This window comes from Heteronotia binoei, chromosome 7 (assembly GCF_032191835.1).
Source record: "Heteronotia binoei isolate CCM8104 ecotype False Entrance Well chromosome 7, APGP_CSIRO_Hbin_v1, whole genome shotgun sequence".
NCBI lineage: Eukaryota > Metazoa > Chordata > Lepidosauria > Squamata > Gekkonidae > Heteronotia > Heteronotia binoei.
This window is the reverse complement of record NC_083229.1, coordinates 23,404,675-23,427,030: the sequence shown is the minus strand read 5'-3', so window position 1 is coordinate 23,427,030 and position 22,356 is coordinate 23,404,675. Positions and strand designations below refer to the sequence as shown.

At 41.3% G+C, this 22,356-nt stretch overlaps 1 protein-coding gene across 1 annotated transcript in view; it reads right to left on the bottom strand.

Moving 5' to 3' along the window:
• Positions 1–940: 940 nt before the first annotated feature.
• TMEM65 (transmembrane protein 65) overlaps positions 941–22,356 on the bottom strand; it is a 29,706-nt gene continuing 8,290 nt past the window's right edge. The window contains exons 2-7 of the mRNA XM_060243245.1: positions 8,572–8,616; positions 6,822–6,889; positions 6,484–6,538; positions 5,561–5,603; positions 3,642–3,747; positions 941–2,498 (exon numbers count right to left, since the gene is read on the bottom strand). Of these exons, the coding sequence (XP_060099228.1) occupies positions 2,403–2,498; positions 3,642–3,747; positions 5,561–5,603; positions 6,484–6,538; positions 6,822–6,889; positions 8,572–8,616 (413 nt within the window). The 3' untranslated portion in view covers positions 941–2,402. The remainder of the gene's footprint in view (positions 2,499–3,641; positions 3,748–5,560; positions 5,604–6,483; positions 6,539–6,821; positions 6,890–8,571; positions 8,617–22,356) is intronic.

Genomic DNA, 22,356 nt, shown 5'->3' with positions numbered 1-22,356 from the left:
GTCAAGAGCCAAAATTCTGAACCTAAACTACAGCATAATCAGAATTAACAGTCCATTTATTGTGCTTATTCAGAGGTCTCACCAGCTTCAGTGTGATTTGATTTGCACTGCACCTCACGTATGAGAATGCATTAAGGCAACATGCTCATGACAGATGGAGCAGCTAAGGACTACACATTCACAGTTACAAAGCCCACCATGGTTTCATACTACACAATGAAAAACCTAGGGTGCCAAACTAAGTGTTGTGCAATGTATGAAAAGGAGACTTTGGCTCAGTGGTAGAACATATGCTTTGCACAAAGGTTATCCCAAGTTTAACTCCACACACCTCCAGTTAAAAGGATTAAATAGTAGGTGATGCAAAAGACCTTGATCCAAGGCACTGAAGATGTACTACCAATCCGAGAAAATAATCAAGAGGACCGTAGATTTATATCCCACCCTTCTCTCTGAATCAGAGACTCAGAGCGGCCTACAGTCTCCTATATTGTTTCCCACAACAACAGACACCCTGTGAGGTGGCTGTGGCTGAGAGTTCTTCCAGAAGCTGCCTTTTCAAGGACAACTCTTGTGAGAGCCGTGACTGACCCAAGGCCATTCCAGCAGCTGCAAGTGGAGGAGTGGGGAATCAAACCTGGTGCACTTAACCACTACACCAAATGCTGACCTTGATCATCCATTGGTCTGACTCAATGTAAGACAGCTTTATTTATAACTTTCATGTGTTCATACAGCGGAAGGACCTACCTTTTCCTTACAGCAGATATTCAGTCTTAATTACGCTGTTAGTTGCATGTTCAAATAGGTAGATACTTGGTTATTCATCAATCACAGCACAGCAGTTCTACAAAAGCCCCACATAAACGTTACATTGGATATTTAGTGAACACTGAATATGACAGTAGCCCAATAAGGCAAGAAAACACTTATGTCCTAATAAATGAAAAGTAGACAAGTTTATTTGTGCGAATTACATTTTGCGAATGAGATCCACTCATCCAGATGTAGACAAATTTAGACAAAGATGTCCAAGACAAATCCAGACTAGCATTCTTCCCCAGTTAGTATCAGAAAGACAGCCACCAAGATCATCCTCAGAGTTCCTAAAGCAGGATTGTTACTTTGAGTTCCTAAAGCAGGAAACACTCAGAAGAAGAAATCTGAGACCTATTTCACATAATCAGTTCAAGACTTAATTTTATATCACTCTAATCTCCAACTCTTATACCATTATTATCTAAATCCAAGTGCCTTGCACATAATGTTGTACATTTTACACCTCCACCTTTTAAGTGCACACAATACACAAACACAAGCTCTCTTCAGCTAACCAGAGGATCTTTATGCTTGCTGGAGGTCAGATTCCAAGTCAATATATAAAAAGATCTGCAACAACTGAGCAATGAAAAATCTGGGGAAATTTTGCTATCGTTCTCTGTCCTTCCAAACAAGACAGGGAAAGATGGTGGCAAAAACTCCCCAATCAACACTAAGCCTGATTTTCAGAAAGCTTGTGGCAAATATAAATTGGGGGGGATAGAGCTCAGTACAGAAAAGGCAAGTGTACAAACTTTGCCAGGAGTGCCAAAGAAGCAAGATACTTTGCATAGCTTCCCAAATCCAACCACTGGGCAAACTCCAATTTCCCAGTTGCTTTGCTCATACTACTAGATGAGATATGCATGTATGATTCCCTGATCTGTGGTGTCATTTTGATAACACTAGTCTAGGGATGTATTCTGAGTTACGGAATTGTGAGAGAGGCCACACATGAAACACTGACTTATCTGTAAGACGATGAAGAGTCTCCAGAGTTGTTTCAGCAACTATCTTAGCCAAAAAAACCCCCCAGAAATCTATTTCAAGCAATATTTTGTTTAAGTGGATCTTGTTTTGGGCACATGTTGCACAGCCAGTGGCCCAGGAAAATTAAGAGCAGCAGGAGAGTGAAGGCGTAACATCCTGGAGCCAGCTCTCACCCAACTTGAAAAGTCCAGAACGGAGGGTCTGATGAGCAGCGAGGGCAATTTGTGTCATGCATTTTACAACTACTAAGGGAATATGCAAACCCCAAAACCATACAGTACATGGATGGCAGGCAATTAGTGTAATAGTACTTGTCAAGGATCGCAGCAAAGAGGGAAAATGGTAAATGTCAATGGCCGGTGTTAAGTAGAACACACATCCACAGTTTACATTTAAAAAAAGGAAAAACCCTTATATAAAAAGATGTACTAAGACAAAGCCACACAATAAGTTAGTGTTTCCATGAAACAGCATGCGGTTTTGTTCCCCATTCTATACAACATTACTGTCCGCTAAACCCTAAATATTTTTGACAGCACAACTGTATAATTGAGGTACATTATTTTACATTTTTATAAGCATTTGTAAAAACGTTAATTTTTCTCTTCCAGTTTTTTTTCTTCATCTTTAAAGAAGAACAATGGAAACATTCCTAAAAGGCAGCCAATGGCCACTCCAATGGCCTTACCCTGAAAAGAGAGGGGGGGGGAAGAGATATTATTGTCAGTTATGGGCCAGTTCAGATGCTGATGATCTAGTAAGAGGCATGGGGATCACCTGCCCACTTCCACACAAAAGAGGCAGTGCAGGCCCGAGAGCGCATGGTGCCCCAGGCAGGCTCCCTGCCCACCGCCCCCCAACCCTCCCTTTGCGGGACTTGGGAACCTGCCCACCCCCCTCCCTCCCTTCACGGAGCTGCAAGGCAGCGCATGGCTCTGTTCCCCTCTCCCCCACTGAGGCATCTTATCATTTGAAAACCTTCCGGGAGGAGACTTCACTCCCCCTCCTTCCCGGAACCAGAAGTGAGGGGGAGCAAAGTATCCTCTCCCAGGCTCTTCAAAGGATTAGAAGCTGCGCCAGCAGCATTGAAGCCGATAAGGACCAGCTGCAGTGCAACGAGTGGGTGGGGGGCAACCCCAGAGGCTGGTCAGAAATCAATGGTGGCATGCTCCTCTGATCTTGCAGGGGAGGGGGTGGCAGCGGGGGGAGGCAGGCAAACTAGGCATTTGCCATGGGCACAGCCCAATTTAACACCCCCCTTCCCAGCACCCTAGGCAACTACCTAGTTTGCCTAGTGGGTGAGCTGGCCCTGAAAAGAGGTGATGTGTGCATGAGAGACACCCAATTTCCAAGGACCTTCTACCAAGTCTACATGGAAGTAATTTACACATTGTTGATAGCCTCTTTTCTCAAGCAGAAGCAGAATATTCCTACAATCGTGGAGGAAGCAATACCTGTAGAAAGTCCAGGTAGCAACTGCAAAAGAGCGTTTAAAAATTCTCTGCATGCCTTCCCTTGACTCATCATCATCTAGTCACATTTTCCCTTCTGCCTCCAAATGCTGCAAAATGTGTAAATGTTCAAAGACCCACATTTACAAACTTGATTTCTTCTACAAACTGATTTTGGCACAGAGACTGAACTCAAAAATCCACAGATCCTGCTAAGGCCATTATATCTGCTAAGCAAGACAGAAGGTATATGTGGCCATAACCATGCAAGACAGAACTTACTGGTTTTTTGTTTGATTCTTCCAGCTGAATGAGCATTGCTACCTTACACTGCACTCCACTAGCTGGCAATCTGACACAAACAGTAGAAATGACACTCACCAAATGTGCGCTAAGACGTGTTTGCCACATGTCAGCTTGTTTGGGGGTTAATTCGGGAATGGAGAGGCCCAATCTGGAGGCAAGAGCTTCAACATAGCCTGCAAGGCTGAGATAAACACAACTACTTTGAGCAAAAAAAATATCTGAATATGCTTTACATACTGTGTGCTCATGTTCTTTTGGTTGGGGGCCAAGCAGGAAATTAAATCTGCTACCCCCTGAAAGTCTGCATTGCCTAGCCAGTACGGTGTTGAAAAGCTGTACTTAATGCTACTGGTCCACCAACAGCAGTAATTTAGGGACTCTTAGAGTCAGTTTGTTGTAATAGTTAAGTGTGCAGACTCCTATCTGGGAGAACCGGGTTTGATTCCCCACTCCTCCAGCTGCAGCTGCTGGAATGGCCATGGGCTAGCCATAGCTCTCGCAAGAGTTGTCCTTGAAAGGGCAGCTTCTGTGAGAGCTCTCTCAGCCCCACCCACCTCACAGGGTGTCTGTTGTGGGGGAGGAAGGCAAAGAAGGTTGTAAGCCACTCTGAGACTCTGATTCAGAGAGAAGGACGGGATATAAATCTGTGGTCGTCTTCTTCTTCACTATTATCATACTGAAGAAAAGAGGTTTCTTGTAACTAAATTCACCTTGATAGATCAGCCAGTAAGTGTATATTCTTGTGCACAGATGAACAAATGTGACTGGAAAGTCACCATAGTAGAGACCCAAAGTTTCCATTTCTATTGCATAGCCAGTTTACTTATCAAGCTGAATATCTGAGTCACTGAATGTTAATGCTGCCTCCTTGAATGACCCCTTGGGCAAGCTCAGGATGACCTGCCTTATTTGCCATTTGCCAGGGTTTCCAGATGAGAAAATGCTAATTTAGATTAAAAACAGTGCAGCACTGATTCTCTTCCAGTGTTTTAGCACAGCAGCAACCTATACACAGCTCAGCACAGAGCATAACTTGAAAACAACTCCTTTTCTGTGCTCTAGGTCACTGGTCCTCAACCTGTGAGTTGGGACTCTCAGTTACATCAAACAGCTGAAGCCCCTATACATCCATTTTTGTTGCTTTTTGAAAGGTCCTGCTGCTAATATTTATTACAGAATTTGTATGCCACCTAATCAGAACCTGCTTGATGCAGCTCACAACTAAGGTGTATGCACAAAGACAACAATGGCCCTGATTCTTCACACGTATGCTGACAGGAGCAGTCAGACAGCAAGATGAAACTGTTCAGCAGTGGCAGTGTTTCCCTTCAGCACAAGCTGGTTCTCCGGCTCCTCCTCTTGTCATGTGACTGTTACCTCTGATGTCACTTGCCTGCAGCTCAGTGGGTCTCTGCTCCAGCACAAGAGTTAAAGATGGGTCCTGAGTCTAGAAAGCCTGAATGTCACTACTCTAGAGTAGTCTGTTTCATTCGGAGTTACTTTTGTTGGCATCTAACTATGCAACACTGAAGTAATTGCCACTTACTCCAAAGATGCTGATTTGGTCTAATACAAGACCATAACAACTTTGCATTTGAAGTCCCCGTGCTATTCTAGGTATGCCCACTGGAAATATTTTTTGTAACAGACTGCTATATTACATCACAAACTTTGGAGTTTCAAAAGAAGTCTTAACACTGGGGGTTGGGAGGAAAAGTAGCAATTACAAAGAGAAAAATCCCACTGGTCAAGTGTAACTAGTTGCACAATTTTTTTTAAAGAACTCCAATCATACTTGTCATTTCTGTTCTGTACTGCAGCTATCAACTCTTCACCTCCTGCTATTCTGCTTCCTATCTAAACCTGACTTCTAGCTGCATCTGACTTTGGTCAGAGGAAAATGGCATTTGTATATTCCAAACATCATTGTGTATATAGGACATCTGAGTATCAGGCATTATCGCAACAATATTAAGGACCTATAAAACACTTACCCCAACCCGGCTAAATCAGAAACAAGATTTCCCAAGGCAGCAGCTAAAATCAGAAAATCACAAGCATTACATGAAAAGACATTATTAAATAACAAATTATAGGGGTTTTTAAACCATATAATACCTCAAAATATGCAAAACAAATGTTTAAAACAGGGATTAAAATGTAGTAGAATGGAGTGGTTCAGGATGGCACCTTTATAATGGAGGAGCTTTATAGTTTGCTGCAATGATTATTGTAGGTATCATCTTCCTTTGATTTCTACCGCTGTAATTGCACTTTTTGCATTGCTTTTAGTATACTTCGCCTTAGGCAGTTTGCATTGTTTTCAGATTCCATAATCCTAGTCCTACTACATTATTCACTGGATGTTTTACAATGATTGACTGCACTGGTTCTATATTCTGTTATCTGCTGAGTCTCAGATAGAAAGGCAGGACTAAAGTCAGTTGCTATGCTGGAGCTTGGATCAAATTAAAAAAAAAAAAAGCAATAGCTAGAAATTTAAAGTTGTGTTTCTAGAGATGTATTAATCATTGAGAAAGCAATGTTAATTCCTAAATTATATAAAAGCAATTACTAATAGTTTGTTTTCAATTTTAATGTCAGCTAGCTGAGCCCATGAAAAAGGAACTCTTCAGACTATAAAACTTTTGATTTCCATAATTAAGAGCATTATCAGGAATAAATCCTTTTAGCATCTACCGGTAAATCACATAAACTAAGAAGGATACTTCTCCTTAATACTATGTTAAATAAGCAGATTAGGGAAATTCAGACTACTCTGATTAATTCAATCATCTGTTTGACTATGCTTGCATAACTTATGTTTAGGGGCCCCAGATTATTACCAAGATCACCTATGTAACAATTATTTAAATGCTAAAATAAAGATTTTTACACACACACAAACTCTACTTGCCTGCCATAGTAGAAATTCCAAGGACAATTCCTATTGATAATTCTATTTGTGTGCCCTGAAAATAAAAAAGAGAGTAGTTCACTGCCTGATTATAAACTGACTAGGTTACAAGAGTTCTGTTTACATAAGAACTGTAGGCTCCCCTCTCCTCCCTCCTGTAAGGCCCAAAAGGTACCATGCAGAGAATTAGCTTTGCTGCATATCCTAAATGGTGCACTGAGGCAGAACAGAAAATGAAACCAACTTCACATCTGTTAATTGCTTAGTGAGTTAAAAATGGAAACAGACCAGAACCTCATACAATCAGTGAGTCTGAAACCAAGAGTAATGCAACTTACCGCAGCAATCATAATTGCATTATCCAAAAATCCAAACCCTACAAAAGGTATCGCATTATGGAAAAACACTAGAAGAAAAAGATGAAAGTATATTTGAGTAATGCTTTACCAAGTCATCAAACCTCCTCTAAATACAGAATTATTCTGAGACATCTACACACAACTGATTCCACAAGCATAGTGGGCCCCAGAATCTATCTGGACAGGAATTATTTGGAGTAACAGCCATATAAATTGGATGTCAGGATCATTTCCTGCATATAGGCCAGTTTTCAGAGAGTTTTCATACAATCCTGCCCCAAAAGCAACAACTGGTCTCCTCTGGGTGCATGTGCATTTCCTGCTCCAATTCATGGGGCTCACTGTAACCTGTAAGGCCTCAAACCAAAGCATCTGAAGGTCTGCTTGCGCCAGCACAGTCCTCTCCACGCACTGCATGCTTCCACTCAGTTCTTCCATCTACTCCTGCCACCAGGGATAGACCTTTTCAATGGTTGTATCTTTGGAATGCTCTTTCTGCAGTCCTGACACCATCACTGATTATCTTTTGGCATCAATCCAAGATTTATTTCAACCAACCTTTAGCTAATCTGGTTGACTGTTTCCCTTGATAATATTCTAAAAACCAAATGAGCCCCCCAAAGCTTTCAGTTACTGTTGCTGTTTTAGCTGATTTTTATATTGGTGTGAGTTAGGATTACTTTATTCTATCATAAATTGACTTGACTCCTGCAAGGGAGAAAGTGTAGTATACAAATTTCCCAAATAAAAACACTGTAGAGAGGCCATATATAAATATACAAAATAAACTAACTGGTACTCTCAGTGAATGGCAGATGCCAAAATGAGTGCTGCAGTTGTTATCTGACACACAGTTCCATAAACGGGTGAAGAATGTGGACAAAGTATGCAGTCTGTATGCATGATGGTATCTGCTACATTTTATCAGCCGTTCATGGTTGTAATGCCAGCCCTCTAGACAGCTTTCTTAAGAAGGTCAGGAAAATTCCCATATTGGCCTGATCCGAGCAACTGCAAAGCATATCCGTTTACAAAGGAATAAGATGGAAATGATGTTTTTTTTCTGCTATTTGCAGTGTTTTGGCAAAATATATACTTGCTGGCTAGTTTCTGTATTTGAAATTTTTATGACTAGGTGTAATTACTTTGTGCAGTGCTCTGTTAGCAGAGCCACTGTGAATGTCAAGAAAATAATAAAAAGACCTTTCAAGGGGCTGTAAACGGGGCTTTTTTGTAGCAGGAACTCCTTTGCATATTAGGCCACACACATACTCCTGATGTAGCCAATCCTCCAAGAGCTTACAGGGCTCTTAGTACAGGGCCTGCTGTAAAGCTCCAGGGGGACTGGCTACATCAGGGGTGTGTGGCGTAATATGTAAAGGAGCTCCTGCTACAAAAAAAAGCCTTGACTGTAAACAAGGAACAGTTCCACCACATAATGACTTCTGTTCCTGTTCTGAACCTTCCATCTCACAGCCTTCACTTCAGCTGATCACTAACTTTTCTAATAAGAATGATCTTTATTAGCTAAAGGACTTTCTGTAAAGAGTTTTAACGTCTTAGTTAATTCAGACCATAGCATGGAAAGGGGAAGAAGCAACTGGTGAAAAGTCACCTGATGAAAGTGAATTTCATGTGTCCTGCTATAGCCAAGTCTTGCACTAGTCTCCAGCAAAAAGCTTAAAAGAATTGCCTAAACAGTTCATATTTTTAAAGAATACGAATTTACCATGTTTCAGCTGTCCAGTGGATGGTGGTGCAACCTCCAACTTCTCTAGAAAAGTAAAAAAGATAATTAAAAGCAAGATAAAAATATTTGGATTGTCACTCCTCCAGTATCACAGCATAATCTAACGGTTAATGGGTTAGATCCAAATCCCAATCTTCACTCCTCTCTCTTCTCCCAGTAATCCTGAGATATCCTAAAAACTAATGCTGGAATTTGTAGGATCCTTGTAGGCAAAAAGCCACACAAGTTCAAAAGGCTCAGTGAACAGGATAAAGACTGTCCCCTTCTTCCTTTTCTGCCAACAGTGCATCCACTGGCACAAAAGGCTTCCTTTAGTGTGGAAAAGCAAGGTGGGGGTATTTCATCAAGGTTCCCCTCTTCCCCTCCCCCAAGATAACGAGAATTTTCCCCCACATAGCTGTGACTTTCAGCATCAGTTTTCCAGAGGTTTCGGGATATTATGGATGAAGGAGAGAAAGATCTGTGCTGACCAAAGCATTCTGCTGCCAGCACTTGCTTGGATCCAACACAACAAACAGAACTCATAAAAAGCTTGGCAATTCCACTTTCCCCCTTACAGTTTATCCATTTTCATACTGTGCTATTGACACTGAATTTATAAACTGATGCAAAAACACAAGGTTGCAAGGATGTTACTGAACTGCATTATGATACTACCCTTAGCTAAGCCTTAACAAAACACTTTGTAACATAGTTACAAACCCTTTCACAAAAAAGACCATTCAATATTAGACTGCATTTGACCATTTGCAGCACTGAATAATGCAGGAGGAATTGCTTCAACCATATTGTACTATGTTTCTCTCTCCAAGAGATTTGGCCCCCTCACACTTAATTGATCTTGATTAATCTATCCTTCAATAATGAAGTAAGAACAGATCTTCAGATCCCACCATTTAAATTTCCCCATGCCCTTTCACTCACTTGATTATAAGAGGTGCTTAAGGACAGTAAAGGTGAATTTCTCCCTCTCTTAAGCACAATTAAAATGCATGTGAGATCATAATATAACCCATCCTTTGACAAAAAGGGCACACCTGAGTAGGCCAAAGTGTGAATTAGAAGCAGAGCTGAAGCTCTGTTTTTGGGGCTCTCCCTCAAACCCCCTGTCCCCCAGCAGCCTTTGATTATGCCCTATGTTGCCATTGAGTTCAATGGCCCATAGGGTATAATGGTGGGATAGGGGCACCCTGGAATGGGACCCCCTGGCCCAATCTTTTTGGGACTTGGAGGTTTCACTGACCCAAACTATCACTGACACCACCACAAAAATATATTGCATTGCTTGCAGGAGGAAATCTGCTTAGTGATTTCATTCCCTTTTCAAAGCTAAAAAGTTATACAAACTTTAAATCATATTTCTACAAACATCACTCAGCAGCAAAGATATGGGTTAATTTTCAACTGAGTAAAATTACTGATTCAGTTTGAATTTAATAAATTAAGCCACTCAGAAAGAAAAATGCTACCATACAGTGCATTTATTTCGCTGATTCTCCAAAAGCAAAAACTGGCTTTCAGAATTAAGCTGGAAGCTCAGCTTAAATTGAACATGTTTATAAGTGCATCAAGAACTAAAGGATAATCTTCCCTCAGGTCAGTTTCTATGCCTTAGATCCATCAGTTCAGAACACAGTACACAGAATAGTAGTTTTCCCTGCCTGTTAAAGGCAAAGTCAGCAAAGTCTGCATTTAGTGAATATTGGAGAAGTTTTTCAGTGACAAACTCCAGGGAAAAATTGATTTGTGTTGTACTTCATGCAAGGGTATCCATTCCCACACCAGCTGAAAAGGGAATTATTAAACACGCCTGAGGCACCACTACATAAATAATTTGGATGGAATGTACTGACAGTCATGTCAGGATATTTCCAGCAACACACTAACACTGCAGTGACTTTATTCACATTTGAACTCAGATGTTAACTGAAATTTTAGAAACAAACCACATGAACCCAGAGTCTTAGACAAAAGTAGAATTTGATGATAATTCAACTCTAGACTCTGTAGACTATCTTGAAAGAACAAATAATATTACTGCATTATAACACCTGGCATTATAACACCACAGTGATTTCTTATAAGTTGACCAAGATGAAATTCTTTCGTAATTAATGTTGGTAACCAAAGACAAACATATTAGAGGCCTCATGGGGTGATAATTTAATGCCATGGTTAGGTACACTTTCCTGTGGTGATGGTTCAATTGTATACCTTTCTTGCTTGGCCATAAAAATTCTATGCAGCCAGGAGCCAACAGTGATGCAATATTTTTAACAACTGAGGAAGGCTTGTGGACCAAAACACATATGGTCAGGGTCAATAATTGTTATTTCCTGTTGTCATTGTACAATTTGATTCATAACTGAGGCTACTACCAGGGTTTATAACTGTTTTTTTATTTACTTTATAATAAATGCATGTATATTTTTGTGGATTTTTCAATAGTTAATGTTTTTAACTTGAGTTACAGAATTACTGGGCCTATATACTCAGATATTCTTAACTCTTAGGTTCTTAATTCAATTCAGTTCAGATTAAATGTTTTCCCCTCCCTTCCCCACCCCACCCCAGTTGGCTGTCTAAAAGACTCAAACAAAGCCAGTATTACTACGCAGCCACTTTGATCCCTAATGTTGCCCTGGAAACTTAGACCAAATTCAGTCTACAACCTGACCCTACACAGGAATTCCTTCCCAAGTCTTACATGCTCCTTACGTACCCTACCATCTAAAAAATCATTAAGGACTCAAAAGAGGGCTAAATGGAGGGGGGGGCACAAGATTTTTCAGCATTAAGAAAATTAACTAGCAGACACTGTTTTAAAAAAGGTCATAAGTCTATTTTGCCAGCTAAGAAAAAAAAATCAGATTTCGCTGCATATTTCTCACTGGGTATCAAGACAAGACCCCAGCTATGTGCTTTCTCCCACCCTTAGAAATATTTTAGAAAGCTGATGAGACTGTTTTTGTTTCAGAACGCTCAAGGAACATTGTCATCAGGTAGAGGGGTGTTTGGTAGAAATTTTATCTCCACTGATACTTTATATCAATCTTCATTGGCATGGGGAATGGAAATAGCTTGACTGATACCTTTCACCCTTTTCTATATAAGATATTGGTGCGTTGCAAAGCTTGGGTAGACATCTTTCCTCTAAACCTGAACATTTTGCCCTATGACAGAAAGATGCATTAGGTCCCCAAGAGATTCTGTCTGACTTGTTCTTTTTGGAGCTTGCTGTGGGATAACATACTCCACACTGACTGAAGTTTACAGTGTAGAACCAGCCTTTGGAAAACAGACTCTTAGAACATTAGCTCAGTCAAGTACATATCCTAAACACTTCTTCCATTTGAGGGATCAAAAGTATTGTTTGCTTAGCTTTTGTGTTCATTTTCTAATAATCCTATTTGTCATCTACAGTTTGGACCCTAAAAGCAGTGCCTCGCAATGCTAACTGTGCCATTATTTTTATTTATTTAGCTAATTCATTTGTTTCCTGCCTTCCCTCCAGTGAGGACCCAAAGCAGCCTACATAGTTATCCTCTCCTTCTGCCACCTGTGAGGTAGGTTAGGCTGAGTGTGCATTACTGACGCAAGGTCACCCAGTGAGCTTCCATGACATGATGGCGATTTGAAACTGGGTCTCCCAGTTTTGGTCTGACAGTTTTAACCACTACACCAACTGACTCTCCATTAGAATAATGAAGCCATAGAATCCAAAACTTGGACATTAATATGCCCATGGAACTTATTCTATAAATTCTAGCAAAACAGGTTTTGAACAATGTATTAGAAATTAGCAAGACCAGTTGTTTGAGATTCTTGACTTTCTTTAGCATTACCAATACCATATTTTAAAAAGTTCTCCTGAAACCTTAGGCTTAACACCATAAGTTTCAAACCTATCCAAATTGACTTAATTGTAGATACTCACTCATCCCACAACACTACTGCCCTCCCCTGCCCCCATTTTGTACCCTCATACACTCACAAATTTTAAATCAGGAGATCCTTGGAGATCTCACCTTTGAAATGTTACTCTGAGTGCCAGGAACACTGATGGTGTTGTATGAACAACAACAACAACGAATGGTGGGTGCAACAATACTGCATCTAAAGAGAAATCACTAACCTTACATTTTAATTCAAAACAAGCCTAACTTGCATTGTATGCAATGATTATCTGTATGGACTTTAAGCTTGAGAACACAATTATGGCTGCTTCAGCAAAAAGATAACTCCCCCATGGGAAAATATCACTGCTGCTGCAAATGCAGAAGTGTATGCAGCATCAATGGAACACTCATACTATGTTATTCTTTATTCTCCTTTCCACATCATCATGCCCACCATTCCCTTCCCTCACATGGTGGTGGAAAGTGCCTTCAAGTCACAACTGACTTATGGCAATCCCATGGGGTTTTCAAACCAAAAGACATTCAGAGGTGGTTTGCCATTGCCTGCCTCCACATCATTACCCTGATATTTATTTATTAATTTCATTTATATCCCGCCCTCCCCCACCTTGGCAGGCTCAGGGCGGCTAACAACATTCCCTGGAGGTCTCCCATCCAAATACCAGCTAGGGTAGACTTTGCTTAGTTTCCAAAGTATGGCAAGATCAGGGTAACCTGGGCTATCCAGGTCAGGGTTCCCACACACTACTGAAAGGCTTTTTGACACCTTTTTATTTTTTAAAAAATCAGTCTTAATATGTGTATACACACACACATATATATATATAAACACAAGCCAACAAATATCGCTTCAGTGGCATGGGGGAGAGACAGAAGACAGCCAAATGCAAGCTGGAAGGTTCGGAATCCACGCATTGCTACTCACTGATCAGTTTTGATGCCAATGTCTCTAGAAAGATTGGATCAGAGCAGGTTCTGCAAACATCATAACTAATCAGGCAAAGCCACATATGGAGAACACTGTTTAGTACTCCAAAAAACAGTACTCTGCTCCACTTTTAAGTGCTGAAACACAGTAAGTGCTCTACTGAAGCAGCCTCTCTGTACTTTACACTTTATAGCTGCATAACTTATTAAGAAATATTTCTCTAATCACATGGTAGCTTATCTGTTTTCCTTCTGGAGAACCTGTCTGGGGCTAGCTTGGATTGAGATTACTCTTGTGGAGGCTTCTCTACACCTTTACGAAAGTCACTCTTTGATAAATGAAGACTGGGAAACAGTCTTGTGCAAAGAACGTCTCTGTAAAAAATATCACTTCCTTCTCCTTGTCCAAATGCAAACTGGAAACCTCTGACTGATGAAGAAACTGAGCTGCCCATTCTGCCTCTGCCCTTGGTGAGTGATGGATCCCCAGTTCTCAGTGCCCTTGATGGACCAAAGCTTACTCCTTAGCTTTGGAGCTGGGCCTTAGGGCTATGCAATGGCTGGCTAGACAGATGAGCCTCCTGGTCTGGCATTCTTCCCGCCCTGTATGCTTCTGGTGATAGGATGTGAAGACTATCTCTTGTTTATGGAGACTGGCCACCAGGCTAGTGCCTAATCAACCATTTGTTTGAGCCAGTCATACCCCCATGGTGGAACCATCTGTGAAAACCTGCTCCTGCACATCAAAGCACTAAGACTTCTCTGAGACTGATCTGGGCTTCTATGTCAAGTCCTCTCTAGCATGCACTAAAATGCCTTCTTGGGTCTTCAATTGTGCAAACATACAAAGCCATTCTTCAGTCGGGAGCACACTTCTAGAGCTCTGCCCTTCCCCATACATCATTGAGATGCCTTCCCTGAAGGGAAAGAATATGAAGCAGTTGCTCAGGGAAAAGAAACTATCTAGCATCGGGGATGGAAGTATAGCCCACTCGAAGTGGGAGAAAAAGTGAAGCAGACAACAAAGGAGGAACTGGAGACAAAGACTATCAGAAGTAGAAGAGGCATCTGCCAAATTAGAAAGCTTGACATAGCATGGCTTCCTGCAAATCCTGCTCCTGCTCCCGATCCAGGCAGGAACTGCTGGGAGAAGAACGTTGACGAATCAGTCCGCTTTCAAGTCCTAATGGGAAGGATGATGCTGTTAACACCAGTGTAAAGTCTGGATGCAGCATTTGCCATTTTTTCCAAAATAAATGCAAATTTATTCATAGCTATTCATAGGCTACTTTGTTCTAGATTTTATCAAAAAGTTGGGGTTTATGACAGGATGCTGATTGTCATGGCAACCACTAAGAAGAATTCTTTTTCAGACTTGACCAAAAAATCAGGAGGGTGATAATTTATTCTAGCAATTTATTTAAAACATTTTCATGCCACATTACCACCCAACATTTCCTAAGGTGCCAAACATTAAAAGAGCTTTCAACACACAAACAAATATATTTGTTGTCAAGTTGCAGCTGACTTATGATGAGTCCTCATGAGGTTTTCAAGGCAAGAGATGTTCAGAGGTGGTTTGCCATTGCTTGCCTCTGTGTAGTGACCCTGGTATTCCCTGGAGGTCTCCCATCACAATGCTAGCTACGGCTCACCCTGTTTAGCTTCGGAGATCTGACAAGATCATGCTAGCCTGCATTATCCAGATCAGAGGGCATGCATTCTCTCTCTCTCCCCTCTCCCCCCCCCACACCATCAAAACATAAATGAAATAGAGAGAGGGAATCCCACACAAAACACAAAAATCTTCACCCATTGGTAAGAGATAAATACAGTGAAATAACTAAGATTCAAATAGGCTGCCTCATGAAAGTATCTAGTCCTATTACAGTATGGATAATTTTTCAGTTGGGTCAGAACGCTGCTTCTTCAGCTATTCTCTGAGATGCAGAGACATTTCCAGAGAAGGGGAGGGGGGTTCGAGAATGCCACCCCTCAGTCTAGAGAACAGATGAGAGTTGATGTTTCAGCTCCCTCCCCCCTCCACTTCTCAGCATGTCCTGGAACAGGACTATGGCAAGAAGCTGTGGGATTGGTGGAAAGCTGCTTCATCAGCACCTCTCTCACCCAGCCTCATATGAGAGGATTGTGGGCCACATGCAGAAATCACACGTTGTGCACCCAAAGCCTATAGAGTTAAGTTTCTGGCATTTTGTTGGGGCCAACCTTACTACTTGGAATAGCTCTTCCTGATGGGCAATTTGGAAGATGTTCCTGATTTGTGACATGCTGTTTTAGGGTTCACTAGGTGTCTTCTCTATCCACCTGGAAATCCTTAGTTGAGAATGGTCAATAACCCGTGCCCAGTGTTCCCCTTAAGCTGAGTTAGTGTGAGCTAGCTCAGTTTTTTAGCCTCTGACTCACACATTTTTTTTGCCTTAAGTCAGGAAAAATGGTCCCAGAGCAAACTAATTTATGCAGTAGCTCAAAGTAAAAATTTTCCTTACAAGACTTGAGAATTGCCCATGTCTATCAAATTAATGTTCCTGATCTTTGGCTGTCTTAATTCTCTGACTGACTAAACAGGCAAAACTCAAAGAGATTTCTATTTGGATATATACATTTCGTTCTGTGGCCAGTAATCTAATCAAAAGGGGACAGATCAGCTGCTGCGGTTTGAAAGGCTGTGCTTGAAGGGCTGTAATCAGTCTCTGAAATTTGGAAGGCGGCTGTACTGCTGGGGCTATTTTGGAAAATGATCCAAGACAAAGGAGGCTTTAAGCAAGTTTTAGAACCCAATCTGAGTTTATATTTGGTACTGGAGCATAAATGCTTGAATTTTTCTATTTGTCACATCTTTTGCCAATTTTAATTTTTCTGCTTCTACCTTTTCAAATATCATGCAACTTTTTTATTTACCTTCTAATATCAACGTCTCAAATGACTTTACCATTCTCACACAGCCTACATACATTCATGTTTTGGCTATGCATAGCACCTGTTTTTTCCTCCTCAGTATTAGACTACTGGTGCCTTTGGATACTGACTATGAATGCAGGGACCTGTGCTGGAAACTGTCCACATTTTCCCTGGGCCTGGGATTTCTCATACCCCTTTTTATGTTTAAGGAATACACTGATCAAGATACAAAAAAGAACACAAGATAGGGTCTTCATACAACACCATACAGTTTAAAGCCTTCTCTGTATGAAGAAAGGCTATGCTTGATTCATGGACCCACCTTGCAAACAAAGTCACAGCTTACTGAAAAGTTTATTAGCCCATGTTAACCCTGAAGAATTTCTATAAAAGATGTCCTCGCTTTCCACACAGTGACAGTCCCCTGTTATAAGTTGCAGTTCCACCCATTCTCAGAAGACACCTTTTATTTTGAACTGGCAGGAGCAGTACAACTAAATATGACTAGATGATTCCGCACCATGTAGGATCCAGTGTGGGATCAATGGTAGAGTTGTTATGTGAATCTGGGTCTACCAGATCCCAGTCTAATCCTGTAACGACAAACATAATAAACTATTTAAAAAGATCTTGAATATGCCATGAGCTGGGGTTTCTTTCATAAATATTGTCCATTCCTAAAGGACCCTCTTGTTCAATAATTTTGACTGTGATAGATGCAGCATCCTCTTCGCCCCATCTCATTCATAAGGCACCAGGGTCAGGGACAGAGGGGAGCAAAGAAGTCCACCCCCCTCCTCTGCAACACCAGCAAGGCTAGATTTGGAGATGAGCACACAGTATCAACCCATACAAATGAGCTCTTCTCTCCTACAACAACTAAGAGGTGGCCAGCACATCTAACCTGCCAAGTTTTAATACATAAACCAGCGGTGGTCAACGGTAGCTCTCCAGATGTTTTTTGCTTACAACTCCCATCAGCCCCAGCCAGCATGGCTGATAGCTGGGGATGATGGGGGAGTTTTAGGCAAAAAAAATCTGGAGAGCTACCGTTGGCCACCCCTGACATAAACTACAGAATCACAGAGTTGGAAGGTACCTCCAGAGTCATCTAGTTTGACCCCCTGCACAAGGCAGGAAATTCACAAATCTTCCATACGCACATGAACATATGAACATATGAAGCTGCCTTAAACTGAATCAGACCCTCGGTCCATCAAAGTCAGTATTGTCTTCTCAGACTGGCAGCGGCTCCCAGTGACATGCACCCAGTGACCCCTATTCCATGCCCAGAAGATGGCAAAAACCCTCCAGAATCCCTGGCCAAAGTGGCCTGGAGAAAAACTACTGCCTGACCCCGAAGTGGCAATCAGCATTTCCCTGGGCATGTAAGGAAGGGCTATGAGAACTAAGCACTGATGCAACTCTTCCTGCCCTACTTCTCATGATCTGCCTAAGTTCACAGGTCAGCATTGCTGTCAGATGGTCATCTAGCCTCTGTATGAAAACCTCCAAAGATGGAGAGCTCACTACCTCCTGAGGAAGCCTGTTCCAATGAGGAACCACTCTGTCAGGAAGTTCTTCCTAATGTTTAGCCAAAAACTCTTGATTTAATTTCAACCTGATGGTTCTGGTCCAACCTTCTGGGGCAACACAAAACAATTCTGCACCATCCTCTATATGACAGCCTTTCAAGTACTTGAAGATGGTGAACATAGCACCTCTCAGTCATCTCTAGGCTAACAAACCCAGCTCCTTCAGTCTTTTCTCATAGGACTTGGTCTCCAGACCTCTTACCATCTTCGTTACCCTCCTTTGGACACATTTCAGCTTGTCTGTATCCTGCTTAAATTGTGGTGCCCCAAAATGGACACAATACTCTAGGTGAGGTCTAACCAGAGCAGAATAAAGGGATACCATCATTTCACATAATCTGGACACTATACTTCTGCTGATACAGCCCAAAAGTCACATTTGTCTTTTTAGCTACTACATCACACTGCTCACTCATGTTCAGTGTATAGTCCACTAAGACCCCTAGATCCTTCTACTACTGCCAAGACAAGTCTCCCCCATCCTATAATGATAGTTGATCTTTCCTACCTAAATGTAGAATTTCACATTTATCCTGGTAAAAAATCACTTTATTGGTTTTAGACCAGTTTTCCAGCCTGTCATTCTATATCCTGACTCTATCTTCTACTGTATTTGCTACCCTTCCCAATTTAGTATCATCTTCAAACTTAATAAGCATTCTCTCTATTCCTTCATCCAAATTATTTATAAAATGTTGAACAAACAGCTCCCAGGACAGGTCCTTGGAGCAAGCCATTACAGTGAATGAGCCAGGAGATGTGCCCTACAGTCTTCTTGATGAAGGAGCCTCTAGGACACCACTCAGCTCATATGCTGCAGTGTTTCTCTTCATTCAACATACATGAATTAATTACATGTACTATGCCCAGGACTGGACCTAGACTGTGGCATCCAAGGCAAAGCTAACTACTCCCACTCCCCAATAACTAATTCTATCCTATGGGCCCACAGGAGAGAATGGAGTCCATTCTATCCTATGGACCCATAAAATAGAACTGAGAGATTGGGCCACCACTGTGGCCCAACCCCAGAGAAGGGGTTGCCCCACCAGCCCATGCCTCTCAGAGACTCTGAGGTGTGGGAGGAGATTCTTTTCCTGTTTTTGCACGCCAGGGTGCAAAAGCAGGAAGAAAGCCCCACCACCTGCGCTTCTCAGAGACTCTGAGAGGAGCAGGGAGAAGATCTTTTCCCTGCTTTTCCAAAATCAGGAAGAAACCCCTGCCAGTCTGAGCAGCACCATGGTCCAATTCTGTGCCCCTGGACTGGCGGCACCCTAGGCAATCACCTAATTTGCCTAGTGGGTGGTCTGGCCCTGACTGTGACGATTTGCTATTACAGTACCAGCCAGGACCGTTCAAACATCCTATGTTCTGCTACTGTACAGAAAGCCAAGTCTGCATAAATTTAGCTTGAAATTAAGTTCATAGAATCACAGAATCATAGAGTTGGAAGGGACCTCTAAGGTCCTCTAGTCCAACCCCCTGCACAATGCAGGAAACTCACAAACACCTCCCCCTACATTCACAGGATCATCATTACTGTCAGATGGCCATCTAGTCTCTGTTTAAAAATCTCCAAGGAAGGAGAGTCCACCACCTCCCGAGAAAGCATGTTCCACTGAGGAATTGCTCTAACGGTCTAAACTGTACAAGGACAACAGGATCAAATCAGAATTATTTTTATCAGCAGCAAAGAAGGATACATTTCAGATCCTTACATTCAGTAACACAGTCATAAATTTAAATTATAAAAACTTGATCAGAAAAAAGTGCCTTAGTTTCTAACCAATGCATCATAGGTCTAGGAGCTGTACCGCAACCTTTTGAGGTCTGAAGAAAAACAGCATAATCAAGAGAAAACTATTAACCCAGTGTTTATGGCAAACAGAGACACTCAAAATAACTCTTAGCTTCCTGATTCAAATCCTGCTCAACAAAAGGCAAATTGCTTTAATATTCAAGGGAAAAAATGTCAAAAACTGTCCCTGAATGCTCACAAACTAAAAAGTTTAAGGAATCTCAGTCTGCATATGAACACATCCTCTTCTGTGAAGCATGCAACTCTAACACTTGATCCATTTGAGGGAATGAATTCATCAGCAGATGGTAGTTAGGAGCATATCAATTTTTCTAGAAAATTCCACATAAAACTGCAGGCTGTTCTTTAATTTAAAAAAAAAATGACAGCAGGGAAAGGGTAAAACACACATGCAACTCTATCATTTTACTCAATGATACTTAATTATTCAGATATGAAGTATCTTAGGCACATGTTTCAAAATTGTACATACAGATCTGCTGTTGTTGAATAGACTAGGTTACTTTGATGCAACATTAACATTGTGTGTTAAATGCTATCAAGTCACTTCTGACTTATGGCAACCCTATAAATTATGACCTCCCAAATATCCTATTGTTTGCAGCCTTTCTCAGGTCTTCCAAACGGAGGGCCATGGCTTCCTTGATTAAGTCCATCCATCTCATTTTGGGTCTTCCTCTTTTCCTGCTGCCTTCGACTTTTCCTGGCATTATTGTCTTTTCCAGTGACTCCTGTCTTCTCATAATGTGACCACAGTTTCAGCTTATTCATTTTAGCTTCTAGTTCAGGCTTGATTTTATCTGGAGCCCACTTGTTTGTCCTTTTACCAGTCCACACTTTCTGTAAAACTCTCCTCCATTAACATTATAAGCACCAAATTCAGTGATAAATGCTGCAGTCACACATTAGAAACTACACTGTCATTACAAATGCAGTGAAATCTGCCTGCAATCACTGCTTAACATATAATTAGGTTCATGCAAGATATTTCACTGCATGTACCACAACTGGATTTGCTTGGGGCTGGCTCAGCATCTGAAAGTTAAATTGTTCACAATAGTAATTCAGCTGCTTAAAACAGATAAAGCTCATCTGGAACAAGAAATATAGTTTTTACATTTTAACTGCCTTCTCCCATGGACATGCTTTCATGCGTCAGCTTTTCAGTTCAGTTCTAGAATACGATACCCTTTTTCACAAATCTAGCTTAACTGCATTTAAAGAACAGGATCAAAAAATTGCTCAAATTGTTTAATGACCTAACATAATTCTGAAAATATCCTAGTCTAATTCCAACAGTTGTATTTTTAGAGGCTTACATTATTTTTAGAAACCTCAGCGCTAGTGTAACTCATTAACACCCAACCAGCATACACATAATTTTGACAAAGCAGTATAAAGGAATCCCACTAAGAAAATACAGGCTACACCAGCCAAGAAAACTGGCAAGCAGCTGTAAACACTTGCATGGCAGAATGCTATTGGAATTCAGCAAATTAAGCATAGATCAGCACTATTTAGACAGTTAAGTGCCCACATATTGGAAAGAGTACTGCAAAAATCATCAATATGTTCTGAGTTAAAGCTCAAAGAAAAGTATGCTTGATGTGTATTTGCTCTGAACATCTGTTAAAACATTCAGATGACAAGAAGAAAATAAGAATTCAGAAAACAAAATGTGTTAACTGGGCAGCAAAAAGACAAGGCATGTCTTTACCATTCTGCTTGTAGCCCTTTCCGGAGGTCTTTTTAAAATTACAGTCCTTTCCGGAGGTCTTTTTAAAATTAAGTCTGGATTGGAAGGCTTCTTTCATACATCATTGCTGGCTAAATGAACAAACTCGTAGCAATAAAAATGCTGTGGTTATTGGGCACACGCCATATAAATCACACCTCAGTACAATTTCTCAATAGGCAGTGCATTGATTTTGTCTAAAGATTTATCTAAGTCATCAGTTAGACATTAATCACTTCCTTCCACCAATGACAGGTAATGAAATAGCAAATTCACCCTTCATATAAGTCCAGTTCAGATAACTATGAGTGATAGAAGCCACTTTACTGCCCTGTCCAACTAGAAGAAGAGCACTGCAGATTTATACCCCGCTCTTCTCTCTGAATCAGAGACTCAGAGCAGTTTACAATCTCCTGTAAATTCTCCCCCCACAACAGACTCCCTGTGAGGTGGGTGGGGCTGAGAGGGCTCTCACAGCAGCTGCCCTTTCAAGGACAATTCCTGCGATAACTATGGCTAACCCAAGGCCATTCCAGCAGCTGTAAGTGGAGGAGTGGGGAATCAAGCCCGGTTCTCCCAGATAAGAGTCCACACACCTAACCACTTTACCAAACTGGCACTGGCACTGCTTGAGCTTCTAGCATTTTTGCCACATTACATACACTTCGGCACACATAGGTGCCATACATGTGGTGGAAAATCTAAATGTAATCTAGGATTTTGTCCCCTTTTTTGCTGTCGTTCTGTGATGACCACATAGAATTTTCAAGCAACAGATGTTATAGTTGGTTTGCCATTGTCTGCCTCTGTACAGCAATCCTAGACTTCCCTGGTGGTCTCCCATCCAAG